This window comes from Pan troglodytes, chromosome 3 (assembly GCF_028858775.2).
Source record: "Pan troglodytes isolate AG18354 chromosome 3, NHGRI_mPanTro3-v2.0_pri, whole genome shotgun sequence".
NCBI classification, from domain to species: domain Eukaryota; kingdom Metazoa; phylum Chordata; class Mammalia; order Primates; family Hominidae; genus Pan; species Pan troglodytes.
Window position 1 is genome coordinate 104,489,728 of NC_072401.2, and position 16,787 is coordinate 104,506,514.

At 35.1% G+C, this 16,787-nt stretch overlaps 1 protein-coding gene across 9 annotated transcripts in view; it reads right to left on the reverse strand.

Moving 5' to 3' along the window:
• Positions 1 to 16,787, reverse strand: part of SLC9B2 (solute carrier family 9 member B2) — a 57,026-nt gene that overhangs the window by 9,108 nt on the left and 31,131 nt on the right. For all 9 annotated transcript variants that reach the window (XR_010156105.1, XR_008547395.2, XM_054682653.2 and 6 more), the window contains 3 exon segments: positions 15,555 to 15,661; positions 13,960 to 14,109; positions 2,367 to 2,475 (listed from right to left, as the gene is read on the reverse strand). Coding sequence is in view for 7 of the 9 variants with exons in the window: in XM_054682653.2 (XP_054538628.1) it covers positions 2,367 to 2,475; positions 13,960 to 14,109; positions 15,555 to 15,661 (366 nt within the window). In the remaining 2 variants the exon portion in view is untranslated.

Genomic DNA, 16,787 nt, shown 5'->3' on the forward strand with positions numbered 1-16,787 from the left:
AAGTGAGGTATAAACAAACTAAGGGCATAAAAGAGGGAAAAACAATATTTTAACCCAAAAAGTCAATAATTCTTTACAGGGTATAAGACCAGAAGTGATAGCTAAAATATTTATGAGCCAGTATGGAGGGAATTAGCCAATCAGAGCTGGCTGGGCACTGACCAATCAGAATAGACACTGGCAGTCTACCACTGTTTCACCATACTGATGTGTACCGGTCGTACTGGTCCCAATTATCCCTGGTTAACATACACAGCTACCCCATTTAGTCCTGTAGAATTCTTTGCTGATAAAGACAAGTTCATCATCATTTGCCAAACAAGGGATTGTGAGTAGTGCTGCTACATGCTACTGGACCTAAGAATGATACAGCTAAGGTGACTCCTGAGTATTAGGGTGATTTTTAAAAAAGTAACATTTGTTGAGTGTTTACTCTGTGCCAAATGCTGTACTAAGCTTTAAATGTATTATTTTACTTAGTCCTTACAACCTGTGGAGTAAGTATTATTTTATAGTTGAAAAAACCAGAAGCTCAGAAAGGATAAGTACTTATCTCAAATTCAAAGGGCTGGTAAAACATCAGATAGACATAGCGGGAAGATCTATTGTAAATCTGCCATATGGCTTTTTTATGGGAAAGTTTTGTGGTTCTTTGTTGAAAGGTATTTCTTCAAGGTTGGAAAGTATTCAAAAATACCTGTAGCCTGAAGTACAAGATAAAGAGTTGATACCATTCCCAGAAGGAAACATTGAAAGTTTGAGAAGAGGATGAGAAGGAAGTTTTAGTTGAGTTTGAAGGTTAACAGGACATACAAGTGGTGCTGTCCAATCAACAATTGGATATATTGATTTAGAGATAAATAGTTTGGAATTATACAGTTTATAGTTGATGTCACTAGTATAGATAAGGTTAGAGAAGTTATATAGAGCCAGAGGCACAAAGTTAGAAAGCAATTTGATAAAGGGCAGCATTTAAGCTACATATGGTGTAAGGAAAGGCTCAAACAGCACTGGGAAATAGGAAGTTTAAGAACTTAATATAAAGGAGTGTTAGAGGGTCAAAAGCAGCAAATGCTGCTGACAGATCAAGTAAAGCAAAGACTGGATTTAGCAATATTACCTTGGTGAGAGGTTGGCAGGTTGTGTGAGAGGTTGGCAGGTTGTGTGATAGGCAGAAGCTGGGCTAAAATGTATAGAAGGAGGAAATGGGAACTGAAGTGGAAAGGGGAATGTAGTGACCTCTTTTGAAAAGTCCGAAAAGAAGACAAGAGAGGTAGCATGGTAGAGATGGGGGGAAGTGAAATAGAGAAATTTTACATATATATAATTTTAACATATTATTTTAATATACATTATTTTAATTGTAGTAAAATACACATAACATTTACCATCTTAACCATTTTTATGTGTATAGTTAGTATCATTAAGTATATTCACACTATTATGCAACCAATCTCCAGAATTTTTTCATCTCACAGAATTTAAACTCTATACCCATTAAACAACAATTTCCCTTTACTCCCAGCCCCTGGCAAGTACCATTTATGAGTCTGACTACTCTGGATACCTTATGTAAGTGGAATCATACAGGGTTAGTCTTTTTCTGACTGGCTTATTTCACTTAGCATAATGTTCTCAAGGTTCATCCATGTTGCAGCATGTGTCAGAAGAGAAGCATTTTTTTTTTTAAGATAAGAGAGATTGGAGACTAAATTCTGAAGAGAAGAAAATTGCGACATGGATATTTAAGATGTATGAGAAAAGGAAAGAATCCATATGCAAGATTCAGAAGGAGTAGCGGGAGATGGGATTCCTAGTATGGATGGAAGAATACTGTGATGGAAGGAAAGAAGGAAATAATGAGTACATATATACAAATTAATTTTTAAGTGCAGTGTTTTGAATCAACAGAGTTTTAATATGATGGCTTTTGAATGTAGGAATAAATAAAATAATTAATGAACAACAAGGCATTTCTATCCCATGGGTACAAACTATAGAACTAACTAGTTGTCTTTAAAATTCTCGCTCTTGTTCAGGACAAGGCTAGATGAATATTCTTACCCTTGGAAAAAGAATTGTAAGGCCTGAATTTTCTGGGTAGTGGTCAGCAGTGTCACTTTCATATACAAGGAACAATATTAAATGTGTAAAATATACCGTCTTAGATGAACAAGCATTATTTTCTAACCAACTACTCTAAAAAACTTACATCATAATTAACTTTTTATATAATTGTGACAATAGTAACCACTGTACACATACCTGCTGGAGATATTTCAATGAATATAAAAAGTAGACTTTATTGGTGAGTAGGCTGACCAAAAAAAGTGAATTTTAACAAAAGCACATTTTGAAATTCTTACCTACAGTTTCTGGTCTGAGAGATGCAATAGATACCTCTGCTCCAATTAGTCCAAAAAGAAGGGGCTGAAAAATGTCCCAGGCAACTGCAATTATCTTTTCAACCTCTGCCTAAAATAACAATAAAACACACACAGATTTTTATTATGTGAAGTTACAAATGCAAAGAATTTTATTAATTTGAGGTTTGAATTATTTGGCCTGAGATAAGCTTTATTTCTGTGCCATCTATAACTAAAAGGTTAGCTAGAACAGAGCAAAAAAACTGCATGAAGATCTTTCTATCACAGTTAAGATACATGAGGTGTTTTAGCATACTAAATATTAGTTTGCACATGGATATTAATAAAAAGATTCTTATAAAGTAATCTTATGAGGACTCCTACTTCTGAATACATCGTGTGTATGTGCATGTGTGTATACATATTGTAATATATAGTAGTGTTTTGTAGTTTAAAATTTTATGTCAACTTTCCTTCAACAATATGATTTAGAGAGCTTGCAATATTGGTACATATATCTAGATATGCCCCTATTACTGCTGCATAGTGATCTACAGTATGGAAGTACCATAGTTTATTCAATCATTTCTTTATTGACAGATCTTTAAATTGTTTCCAATTTTATCTGTACAAAAAATACTGTTTAAGGTTATCTCAAATCACGCACAAAAGTAAAATCCAGGTTTACTAAAGTGATTATCAGTGCCAATTATCACTTTATTGCCCATTATCTCCAGCTCCTCTTTCACTGTTGCTCCACAGAAAATGGAGCTGGGCCTTTAAAATATTTTTCCTTTGCCAGGTAGCACCATGTTAAACTTTGTCAGTAGAGTGTGCTAAAGAGATATTGCAAGCTGAAGGTGCTTTTCTTCCTGGTTTCTGTGGCTCTTCCTAGCAAGATCTTATAGCATGCACTGGTGGCCTTAGCTCTAGGTTCCTGCATCCCAGGTGGCTTCTCCAGTATCAGGGTCCTACAATTCATGCAACCAGCAGCACCTAGTGGCCATTACATTCCCTAGCATACCCCTGGGGCAGTTTCATAGCAGATTCTCTTGAGCAAGATACTTCCCCATGCACCCAAGGGGATGGATCTCCTGCAAATTGGGAGGGTAGATTTTCAGCAAATTCTGCAAGCACAGCACCACAGCGACTTCTCTAGGCTCTAACAGAGTCTGGATCTCAGCCCTGCAGGCAGGAATGTGGAGGGTACAGGCTTAAGGGGATGATCTATTATAGCCATAGGTGCTATTCCCATATTCTTTAAGGATGTCTTCACATCTTACTAGCCAATACCTTGTTACTGGAATCCCTGGTGTGGTTAATAATCAACTTTTCCTATTCCAGTTACTATTTGATTTCTCTTTCCTCATAGGACCCTAATTGATACAAGAACTAACTTTGTAACACATAATGCAAAAGACTCTAGGAAAACAGTGACACAATTGACTAGAGTAACATCAAAATGTTTTGTGGCAAAAGAAGCCATAAACCAAAAAAGTGACAAACTAGAAGAAAATATCTGTACCATGTGTAACAGAATAAGAAACATTGGCCAATCAATAAAAAAAGACATAGATCCTAACAGAAAAATGGGCAATGAACCCAGAGACAGCATCATCATACTGAATAGGCAAAAGCTGGAAGCATTCCTTTTGAGAACAAGAATAAGACAAGGATGCCCACTTTCACCACTCCTATTTAACCGGAGTACTGGAAGTCCTAGCAAGAGCAATCAGGCAAGAGAAAGAAATAAAAGGCATCCAATTAGGAAGAGAGGAAGTCAAACTATTTCTCTTCGCAGATTATACTATACCTGGAAATACTATACCAAGAATAGTACAGAGATACTATACCTAGAAAACTTCATAGTCTCTGCTCAGAGGCTTCTAGATCTTATAAACAACTTCAGCGAAGTTTTAGGATAAAAAATCAATGCACAAAAATCATTATTTCTATACACAAATAACGTACAAGCTGAGAGCCAAATCAAGAACGTGATCTCATTCACAATCGCCAAAAGAAGAACAAAATATCTAGGAATACAGCTAACCAGGGAGGTAAAAAATCTCTACAATGAGAATTACAAAACACTGCTGAAAGAAATCAGAGATGACCCAAATGGAAAAACATACCATGCTCATGGATAGGAAGAATCAATATTGTTAAAATGGCCATATTGTCCAAGGCTATTTACAGATTCAATGATATTCCTATCAAACTACCAATGACATTTTTCACAGAATTAGAAAAAACATTATAAAATTCATTTGGAACCAAAAAAGAGCCCGAATAGCCAAAGCAATCCTAAGCAAAAGGAGCAAATCCAGGGATATCACACTACCCGACTTCAAACTATACCACAAGGCTACAGTAACTAAAACAGATGGTACTAGTACAAAAACAGACACATAGACAAATAGAACAGGTTAGATAATCCAGAAACAAAACTGCACACCTACAACCATGTGATCTTCGATAAAGCTGACAAAAACAAGCATCTGGTAAAGGACCCCCTATTCAATAAACTGTGCTGGGATAACTGGCTAACCATATGCAGAAGATTGACGCTGGACCCCTTCCTTACACCGTATACAAAAATCAATTTAAGATGAATGAAAGACTTAAATGTAAAACCGAAAACTACAAAGCCCCTAGAAGATCTAGGAAATACCATTCTGGACATTGGCCCAGGCAAAGACTTCAAGATGAAGACTCCAAAAGCAATTGTGACAAAACAAAAAATTGACAAATGGGACCTTATTAAACTAAAGAGCTCTGCAAAGCAGAAGATACTATCAATGAAGTAAACAGACAACCTTTAGAACAGGAGAAAATATCTGCAAACCATGCATCTGACAAAGGTCTAATGTCCAGAATCTTTAAGAAACTCAAACAAATCAACAAGCAAGAAACAAACAACTCCATTAAAAAATGGGCAAAGCACATGAACGGACACTTCTCAAAAGGACACATACATGTAGCCAACAAGCATATAAAAATGTTCAACATCACTAATCACTGGGGAAATGCAAATCAAAACCAAAATGAGACACCATCTCACATCAGTCAGGATGGCTGTTATTATTATTTTTTAATATTTAAAATTAACCACAATATTTGAGCTTGTGGAAGTAAACTGGGTGACCAAATGTCAAAGGAAACATAATTGTACATCTTTTGATACTTTTTAATTTTTTGAATATTTGAGCTTGTGGAAGTAAACTGCGTGACCAAATGTCAAATGAAACATAATTGTACATCTTTTGATACTTTTTAATTTTTTGAAAAAATTTATTTTAAATTCAGGGGCACATGTGCAGGTTTGTTACATAGGTAAACTTGTGTTATGGCAGTTTGTTGTACAGATTATTTCATCACTCCGGTATTAAGCCCAGTACCCATTAGTTATATTTTTCCTGATCCTCTCCCTCCTCCCACCCTCCACCCTACAATAGGCCCCAGTGTGTGTTGTTCTCCTCTATGTGTCCATGTGTTCTCATCATTTAGCTCCCACTTATAAGTGAAAACGTGGTATTTGGTTTTCTGTTTCTGTGTTAGTTTGCTAAGGATAATGGCCACCCACTCCATCTATGTCCCTGAAAAGGACATGATCTTCTTTTTTATGGCTGCATAGTATTCGATGGGGTATATATACACCATATTTTCTTTATTCAATGTATCATTAATGGGCATTTATGTTGATTTCATGTCTTTACTATTGTGAATAGTGTTGCAATGAACATACTCATGAATGTGTCTTTATAACAGAATGATTTATATTCCTTTGGGTATATACCCAGTAATAGGATTGCTGAGTCAAATGCATTTCTGTCTTTAGGTGTTTGAGTAATCACCACACTGTCTTCCACAATGGTTGAATTAATTTACACTTCCACCAACAGAATGGCTATTATTAAGTCAAAAACTAACAGATGATGGTGAGGTTGTGGAGAAAAGGGAATGCTGATACACTGCTGGTGGGAATGTAAGTTAGTTCAGCCACTGTGGAAAGCAGTCTGGAGATTTCTCAAATAAATAGAACTACCATTTGACACAGCCATTCCATTACTGGTTATATACCCAAAGGAATAGAAATCATCCTACCATTAAGACACATGCACGTGTACGTTCATTAAAGTGTTATTCACAATAGCAAAGACATGGAATCAATCTACATGCCCATCAACGGTAGACTAGATAAAGAAAATGTGGTACATATACACCATAGAATACTATGCAGATATGAAAAATGAAAAAAGCTGGAGGCATCTCACTACTTGAATTCAAACTATACTACAAGGCTACAGTAACTAAAACAGCAATGGTACTGGTACTAAGACAGACACATGAACCAAAACAACAGGCTAGAGAACACAGAAATAAAGCTGCACCCCTACAATCATCTGATATGTCACAAAGCCAACAAGAACAAGCAATGTGGCAAGGACTCATATATACCATGTACATATATACCATGGAATACCATGCAGTCATAAAAAATAATGAAATCATGTCCTTTGCAGTGACATCGATGGAGCTGGAGGCCATAATCCTAAGCTAATTAATGCAGGAACAGAAAACCAAATACCACAGTTATCACTTATAAGTGGGAGCTAAACAATGAGTCCACAGGGACACAAAGAAGGGCATGATAAACACTGCGGCCTATTTTAAAGTGGATGGTGGCAGGAGGGGGAGGATTGAAAATAGTATGCTGATTACCTGGGTGACAAAATTATCTGTACTCCAAGCCCTTGCAACACATCATTTATCCATGTAACAAACCTGCACATGTACCCCTTGAACCTAAAATAAAAGCTGAAAAGAAGAAAAAAAAAGAAACATGGGCAAAACATATGCACAACTAATTCACAGAAGAAGAGATAAAATAGTCACAAAATCTAAGACACTAAAACTGAGTAATTATGAAACACAAATTAAATTGACATGCCCTTTTTTTTTCAAGGGGGAACACCACATTGGAAAAATACTAAAAGGTTTTAATAATGAAAAGCATTCATGACTTTGTAAGGAAACTCACCATTTGGCAGGACAACAAATTGATAATGCTTTTTTGGAGGGCAATTGAGCAGTACCTATTATACTGTCTAAGAATTTACATAGAACAGATTTTCTCATAACTGAAAAGAAGCTATATTTTTGGATGACATTTCAATGCTTACAATTACACAATTTAAGGATCTGCAATATATACACCAGGTCCTCAAATAATGTCGTTTCTTTCAACGTTGTTTCCTTTCAACAATGAAAAAAAAATCAATTCTTCATGTTCTCCCCATATCTGCAAGCATTTTATGTGGGTAATTTGGTTTCCTCCCAAATCCCAAAGATGTTCTCATTAGGTGAACTGATGTGTCTACATGGTCCCTATCTGAATGACTGTGGGTGTGTGTGAATGCACCCTGTGATGGGATGGCATCCTGTGTAGGGTTGGTGCCTGGGATAGGCTCGGGCTTATTATCTTACTTGTTTTTATTAACCTTTCTGAAATGTATGTGTAGATTACAATTATTTCAATGTTTAATCTTCACAGTGTTTTGGTTTTTATTCAGAAGTTTGGTGATGTTTTTGTGACCAGAAATATGCGTTAGGAACTTAGCTCTTGTTTATACCAATTGGCCTATGGTAAAATTGGTTTTGTTATTTGTCTTTTCACTTAAAGTTGCAGCTTCTGAGAACCTATTGACAATGCTAAAATGAGGACTTACTATTAATATATTCAGCAGTTTGACAAAGAAGGATTACAATGTTTCTTTGTATTCTTTATTTGCATTATTTCTGATGTGTTTATAGTGGGAAGATTATATTTCCATTCAGCTTACAAGTGTTGAAAGAGAGCATGTGTGAGGGCATTGGTTGATTTATTTAATAGTTCTGTTTCTATAGCATGAAAAATATTATGTTTTCATCAGATAACGAGTTAAGTTTGAACCCTCCACCACTAACTGCAAGGCACTTGCCTCTCAGCACCTCACTTTCTCATGTGTAGAACAAAAGGTTTATATTAGATAACATCTAAGATCATTTATTATGTAATGGCTAGTTCTGCCAAAACTACGATCCAGTTAACATCCTTCCACATATCTTTAAATTTTACTTTTTAATTTAGTTTTTTGAGTATATTATAGCTAAAGGTAAGACTTTTTTTTTTTTTGAGGCAGAGTCTTGCTATGTCGCCCAGGCTGGAGTGCAGTGGTGTGATCTTGGCTCATGGCAACCTTCATCTCCTGGGTTCAAGTGAGTCTCCTGCCTCAGTTTCCCGAGTAGGCTGGGACTACAGGTGTGCACCACCACACCCGGGGAAGTTTTGTATTTTTAGTAGAGATGAGGTTTTGTCATGTTGCCTAGGCTGGTCTCAAACTCTAGAGCTCAGGCAATCTGCCTGCCTCAGCCTCCAAAGTGCTGGGATTACAGGTGTGAGCCACTGCACCCAGCCAACGTAAGACTTTAGTTGATACTCATTGTAGTAAAGAACAAGAATCAACTCTATTAATTTTAGATTACTTAGACTTTTGTTGCCATGAATAATTGTTTAAGAGAAGTCCTCAAATGTGTTTCATATACTCAGAATACAAATGAAAGTAGGACTAAAAATATTTCTAATCAAATTATTTTTTATTTCTAAACTGTAGACAAAGGCCAAAATTTGTTTTTGATTATAACACTTTAGACTAGTTGAACATCAGACATGGGCTTATATATTGCAAAACATAGAAAAACATAGAAAAGTCACAATGTATCTTCTTGTGGGTTTTTCATAATGTCAAAACTAAAATGAATTTGCCTATAAAGAAAATGGAGTCATTGAATAGGCTGTGTATAAAAGATAAGCCCAGGGTAATGAAGACTGTGTTGTCCCTTGAAAATTAAGGCCATTTGACACATTTGTATGCATCATTAGTAAGAATCTGAAAAAATATCAATTACTTTGGAGGACCAACAAAGGAGAAAGTTAAGATAAATGGAAGTTTCATCATGAGTTGGATATCTACTTAAGTTTATACTTTTTTGAAAGAACATTTTAAGATTCAGAAAATCCAAAATACCGTATCAACAAAAAAATCTGTAAAAGTCATTAGAAGCAGCACTAGATTTGACAACAGACAAAAAAAGAGAAGCAGCTTTAAAAAAGGTGAGTGCATCTGAATACAACAAACAAATGGAAAGATTAATGCTTATAAGAAGACCAAGCACAAAGTATAAAATCATATCAGAAAACTATGGACACAAACAGAATCTTATAAAATATTTTAGCTTTTCAAAGTCTAATAAGTTAACAACAATATTGCTACAGCCCTGTAGAATTTACAAGTGTGTCATTTTCATTTTCTCACATAATAGTTACAGCAATTTTTTAGATGATTATTGTATTCACTTTAGAGTTGAGAAAACTGAGTATTTGAGAAGGCAAATGACTTGCTTGGGATTATACAGCTAGAAAGTAGTAGGACTGGGATTGGCATCCCAATCTCCATATTTTAAATCTTATGCTCTTAGTATGATATCATGCTGTTCTGGAGGTAATTATAAAAATAATAAGAGTTATTATTTACTGAATGTGTTCTATGATTAAGAACTTTCCTTAGTGCTTTGTACATGTTATTTTACCGAATCCTCCAGTCAGTGAAGTTGTCATCATCACTGGGAAGTTAGATAACTTGCACATGGTCAGACACACCTAGTAAAAGCTGTAGTGTTGAGACTGGCCTGAGGAGTCTGAGCTCTTGGCCCTAGGCTATCCTTTAGAATAAGGTAAGAAAAGGAATCCAAACTCAGGACTTTGGTTTGGTTCCTACAGGAATAAGAACTTTCCTGAGTACTAAATTAGAAAAGATATGGAGAGTACCTGCCACATGACAGAGTCAATAAACATTACTTTTCCTTCCTTTCTTTGGGGAACCATTTTGATATATTCAAATGGTATATTCTTTTTTTTTTTTTTTTTTTGAGACGGAGTCTCGGTCTGTCGCCCAGGGTGGAGTGCAATGGTGTGATCTGGGCTCACTGCAACCTCCGCCTGCCAGGTTCAAGCAATTCTCTGCCTCAGCCTCCCGAGTAGCTGGGACTATAGGCACATACCACCATGCCCGGCTAATTTTTTGTATTTTTAGTAGAGATTGGGTTTCACCATGCTGGCCAGGCTGGTCTCGAATTCCTGACCTCATGATCCGCCCACTTCGTTCTCCCAAAGTGCTGGGATTACAGGTGTGAGCCACCGCACCCAGCCTCAAATGGTATATTCTTATCCTGGCTCTGCCACTTACTTTTTGTCCTTATTTTTGACCTTCGCAATATACTTAGTATTTGTAGGCCTTGGTTTCCTGATTTTAAAAGTTGCTCTAATGTTTACCTTTCAAGATTATTGTTAAGAATAAATAACATATATTTCACTAACAAAGAGCTCTTCGAAAAAATTAAAACTATTATAGGAGACTGACAGATCTGACTACATGAAAATATAAAATATCTAAGTGTTAAAAGTGAACAATATAAAAAGGTACAAAGATTACTTAGACTTCTGTTGCTGGGACTAATTGTTTAACAGAAGTCCTCAAATATATTTCATACACTCAGAATAGTAATGAAAGTAGAAGGACTAAAAAGATTTCTATATCAAATTATTTTTTATTTCTAAAGTGTAGACAAAGGCCACAATTTGTATTTTGATTATAATGCTTCAGACTAGTTGAACATCAGACATGGGCTTATATATTGCAAAACACAGAAAAACAGAAAAGTTACAACGTATCTTCTTGTGGGTTTTTCATAATGCCAAAACTAAAATGAATTTGCCTATAAACAAAATGGAGTCATTGAATAGGCTGTGTATAAAAGATAAGCCCAGGGTAATGAAGACTGTGTCATCACTTATATAGATGTGTGTATTGGGGTTGTATCTTACAGATGGATAATCAACACACATTATACTTTGGAAGATAATGAACAAAAGACCTATCAAAGAAAAAGAAAAAACATACAAGTGTCTAAATATGTGAAAAACTGTTCAATTTCACTGTTAAAGAAACACAAAATAAACAAGATGCAACTTTTTACCTATCAGTATGGCTAAAGATTAAAAGCAATAATATTTTAAGCCAGTGGTTCACAGTGTGGTCCCTAGACTGGCAGCATCAGACTCATCTGGAAATTAATTACGTGCAAATTCTCAAGCCCCACCACAGTCTAAAATCAGAAATTTGTAGTAGGGCCCAGAACTCAAATTTAACAATCCTTCTAGGTAATTCTGCTAAAGTTTGAGAAAACTATTCTAAGGTGAAGTTGTAATGAGACAGGTACTTCATATTTTACTGGTAGAAAAGTAAATGGATAGAACTCTAGAAAGCAGTCTGGTAATATGTGTCGAAAACCTCAAAATGTTCATATTATTTCACCCCCAAATTTTACTGTTAGGAATATTCCTTAAGGAAGTGATCAATTTCTGATCATTTCAGCATAATTTAAAATAGCAGAGACTGGAAATAACCTTATAACTATATACAAAGGAATGGGTAAAAAAACCAAAAACCCAACTATGGTGCATCCATGTGTGTAGATAAAGAGATTCACATAGGAGAGTTACTAGAGGTAAATATTTTTAAAAATGTTAATAGTTATCTTTCTGGTTGTGGGGTTACACTGACCTTCTACATAGCAGGGCTACAGGAAATGTAAACAAAGGGAACAATGGTTTGGTTTATAAGAATCATTTATAGATAACCACATTATAGTTTCTCTGAATAACAGTGTAATCGGAAGTGATCGAAGTTTCCCTTTCCCTCCTTTTTCTTTCTGTGCTCTTATCCAGTGCCCACTTGCAGGAGGTATCAGTCTCTCCTTGATTTCCCTGTTGCTAAAACTACTTTTTTATGCTCTGTTTCAAATGATATTGCTCCTTCTCATTGTTTATTCTTTTTATCCTATCATTTATGAATTTAGAAGCTGAATTTTAAACTGCAAAAGTTTAGAATTATGTTTAAATACACATGGTAAGTGTTACTCAAACATGTCAAAATATAAAATTGTGTCATGCACAATAATGCTACAGTTGTACTACAGCATAGTACAACTCACCTTGGAGTCAAATTAATCTGAGCTTAAATCTCCGTGCCATTTTCTAATTGTGTGACCTTGGACATGTTATTTAAGTCTTTCTGACTTACAGCTTCTATAAGGTAGAAATCATAATACTTTTCAAAGGTATTTTTGTGAAAATAAATGACCATATCCACTTAGTGCCTCATACAGAGCCATACAGCGTAGCAATAAAAATTTATTAATTCCTTTTTCTCTTTTTACCCATGACAGTATAATATAATGAGTTGATTTCAATTTGCAAAGATTTTTAAAGAGCTGGTGACAGAACGCATTTCTGTTACACTGTTGATATGAGAATGAATGTTATTTACCCACAGTGAATGCTGTCTATGGAAGATCCCCACAGAGATCCACTTAATTGAGTTATGATTATATATCTCATCTCAAAATTTGTAACGTTTCCATATTTTCCATATGGCATTATTTTAATTATTTAAGTTTAATTATTTTGAACAGTTGTCTTCAGGCTTTGTAAGATTATCACAAAATGATATAGCTGCATGTATTTTAGGTCACCGACATCTTAATTAAGCAGAATAGCATACGATCCTATCAAGTTCAAATCTATAAAAATGAATCTGAAAATTAAAATAAATAAATGACAACTAGTGAACTTCCATAATACATAGAAACCAAATGAATATTCTTAATAATCTTGAAAATCAGTATGAAAAACCAAAGCAACCTTATAAAAATGGCAAAGGCTTTTGAAGAAACTGGGTAGTAATCATATGAAAACATGATTAGCACTGCCCATAAAGAAATGAAAATCAGAATAATAATGAGATATATTTTTAATTCATAATATCAGCAAAATATCTCGAAGACTTAGATCAGAAAAACAGATCCTCTCACATAATATTGGTAAAAATATGAATTGGTACAGTCTTTTAAAAGGTCATATTGATATTATCAAAAGTATAAATGTGAGTACTCTTTCCTAGAGCAATCTGATTTCTAGAAATTTATTGTATAAACTAAAATATATACTATATTTTATTTAAGACACATATTTTTATATTTTCACATTTCTGAAATTAGAATGTTATGTTATCATTTAATTGGCACTATTTTTTTTCTTTCTTGGTGTCATATAAAATAATTGTGTTTTTTGGAATTGACAGACTCAGATGAAATATGGTATGTAAGGATATATTATTGAAGCACTGTTTATCTTGGCAGAAAACTAGAAACAACGTAAATATCTATAAAATGCAATACTCCACAGCCATTACAAAGAATAAGGAAGGCATTACGGTAGTATGACCATGATATATTTTAAGTAAAGACATCAAGTTATAGATTGATGTGTAAGGGGAAAAAAAAAGATGAACATTGGGTGTACATTTGTATATGCACATAAGATAGCTTTTATAATGAAATATTTTATTAATTTGATGCTAAGAAAGTATCTGGAAAGCCAACTTAATCTCATTAGAAAAGAGTCATGAGCAGAAAAACTTAAAATGAAATTCACCTTTTCGCTGGTCCATCCCATGCCTGCAAGGAAAGCCATGACCAACGTGCACAGTCCTCCTGATCCAGGGAAACCAAAATGCACACTGCTGAACACAGCTAGTACAGACAACCCCAACACAAGGAATGTTCTCTTACACACAAGTTTGTCCTTTAGGAGAAAAAAATTCATTTGCTCAATTATTTCAAATCCCTGATTTTTAATGATTGATTTTTTCCATATCTAGGATTTAGAAAGAAAATAAAAATTAAAATGTCTATATAAATAGACAAAACAAGTGCACTACATAACATTTACTTTCTCTTCTTAAACAAAAGCAGAGTTAGCACACTGCAATGGTGAGCTCTTCTTTCAGGAACACCAATTCTCTCCTCTACAGTTATCAATGCAGAATTTCACAGCACTTAATGAAGTAGCAGAAAAAAAGTACATGAGCTTTGGAGCTGGACAGACCAAGGTTAAACTTACAGTTTTTATACATTGTTGGTGTATGTAGTAGCCACATTACTTAACCTCTCCAAGCTTTGTTTCCTGAAAGCATTTACATCATAGGGTTTGTGTGAAGGTTAAATATATATCTCTATTATTTTCAGGCTCTATGTTTACTGTTTTAAATTTGACGCTCCCTTGGTTTTTCTTTCTAAATCTTTGAAAACCAGGAAGCTTTAAGAGGTTCTAGACTGACAGTAGTTTTTGTTGCTGTTGTTTTAAAGTCTAAGAATTGTGTACTTTTTTTCCCTTTACTTTTCCCTGTCCAGGCTTTTAAACTTCTTGATCACTTTAGAAAGTAGGTCTTTAAAAGTGCTTGACTTGGCAAAGGCATGCAAGCTCTGAAGGTGAATTACCTGAGTTCATTCCCAGTTCCACTGCTTTCTAGCTATGTGACCTTGTTCAAGTCACTTATCCTGCCTAAGCCTCCATTTCCTTATCAGTAAAATGTTCATAGTAATAGAAATCTCTTTATGAACTATTTTGTCGGTTGTACTAGAGCAGTGTTTTCCAATAGAATGTTTAGTGATGATGGAAATGTTCTGTATCTGCTATAGCCACGTGTAGCTAGTGGCTACTGTACTGAACAAAGTGGCACTAGATGATGATTGACTGATTTATGTATGTGTGTATGCATGTATGTATTAGATATGGGCTCTTGCTGTGTTGCCCAGACTGGACTCAAACTCCCAGAGGGATCCTTTTGCCTCAGCCTCCTGAGTGGCTGGGACTACCAGGCCTGGCTAGAATCTAAGGTATTTTGATACTAAAAAAGGGCACAAAAAAGCTATTATATATCTGGGTTTAGGTGAGTATTATGAACATTTAAAAAACTTGCATATCCTATTACTTTGGAACGATATTATTTGTTTTACAGTGGAATTTGAAATGTACAGAATTATAATACGGGAACCCATTACAGGACTGCATTAAAATCTTCTATATTGAGCCCACTTCATAAATCTCATGGATAGCAGTAAGCAATTTTAAAATGAGGAACCATTTGCTCAAACATGTCCTTCACATCTGTCTTTGAAGGAAGTGTTCTAGAATGTTTTCCCAATGATATTTGAGAGCACAACTTTCCCACATATTATTTCTTTCACCTGGTCACGGCTTGGAAAGTACTGAATGAAAAATCCAAGAACAGATCCAGTTGCCACACCAATTACCACCTCCAAAACTCCTCTGAGGACATTAAAGACAGTAGAGCCTGAAAAATATATTAAAAAAACTTAGAGCTCTAAATCCAACAAATACACAGGTTTTATTCGACAATCATCAACATGAAGCATCTAATTACAAAGAAGAAACATTTTAAAGACAGTTTCTGCTTTCCATATTCTTAAATATGTAAGTAGAACCTACATTTTCCCCCATAGCATATAGGATTTAGGAAACTTTAATTTAAAAAAATTTTTTGTTAGCACATTGTGCAGAAAATTATATTAAAGTTTCTCCACACATAAAGCACTTCTTCACAGACTGTCCTAAGAAAAATGTACTAACTGGTTTCTGTGGTCTCTTGTTATTATGGCAATCATTCTTCTTATCCAAATAAAATTACCTCTGAAGTAATTTTATTTAGCTAGGATCGCTTTCTACCAGGTAATGCTATGACTGTTAAAAACATCTAGTTATGATAGTAGCATTATGCTTAAGCTATTGTGGTAATAATTTACTAGGAATGTGTAGAAAGTAGCTAATTAGCTTTAGTCTCTGGTATATTGAGGTGATAAAAAAAAAAAAGTCTTGGGCCCCACCCCTAAAAATCGGATTCAGTAAGTCTAGCAGGGCTCAGATCCAAAAGGTCTAAGGACCACACTTAGTTGGTGGGGGGGTGGGGCGGGGAGAGGGAACACAGCAGAGTCAACTAGGAAGGTTCTTCGAGCTGTAGCTTATGAAAACCCCACTGCCTCTTTCCTTTCTCCTCCCACCACCATGATTCTAATGCAAACTCTGTTGCTCTAAAGCTGTGGTTCCTATTCCAAGCTGCACGGGTTTCCACTCCCAAAGGTTCTGATTTAATTGTCTAAGATAGGACCTACATAAGAGTATTTTTAAAAATCGCCCAGGTAATTCTAGTGTGATGGTAAGGCTGAGAACAATTGTTTTAAAGGTATATACCAGGAAAGTGGTAAGAACATAAATTTGGGTATGTGTAGTAGCATTAAAAATAGGAGTATGAATTTGACTTAATAGGTAAGAGAGCATCCTCAAAGGTTCTTGAACAGGAAAGTAATGTAATGAAAACAATGTTTTGAGAAAATCAATTTACCAGGGAATGGATGGAAGGCAGGCTCTGGAGCAATGAGACAGGGTGGGATTCTAGGTAACAG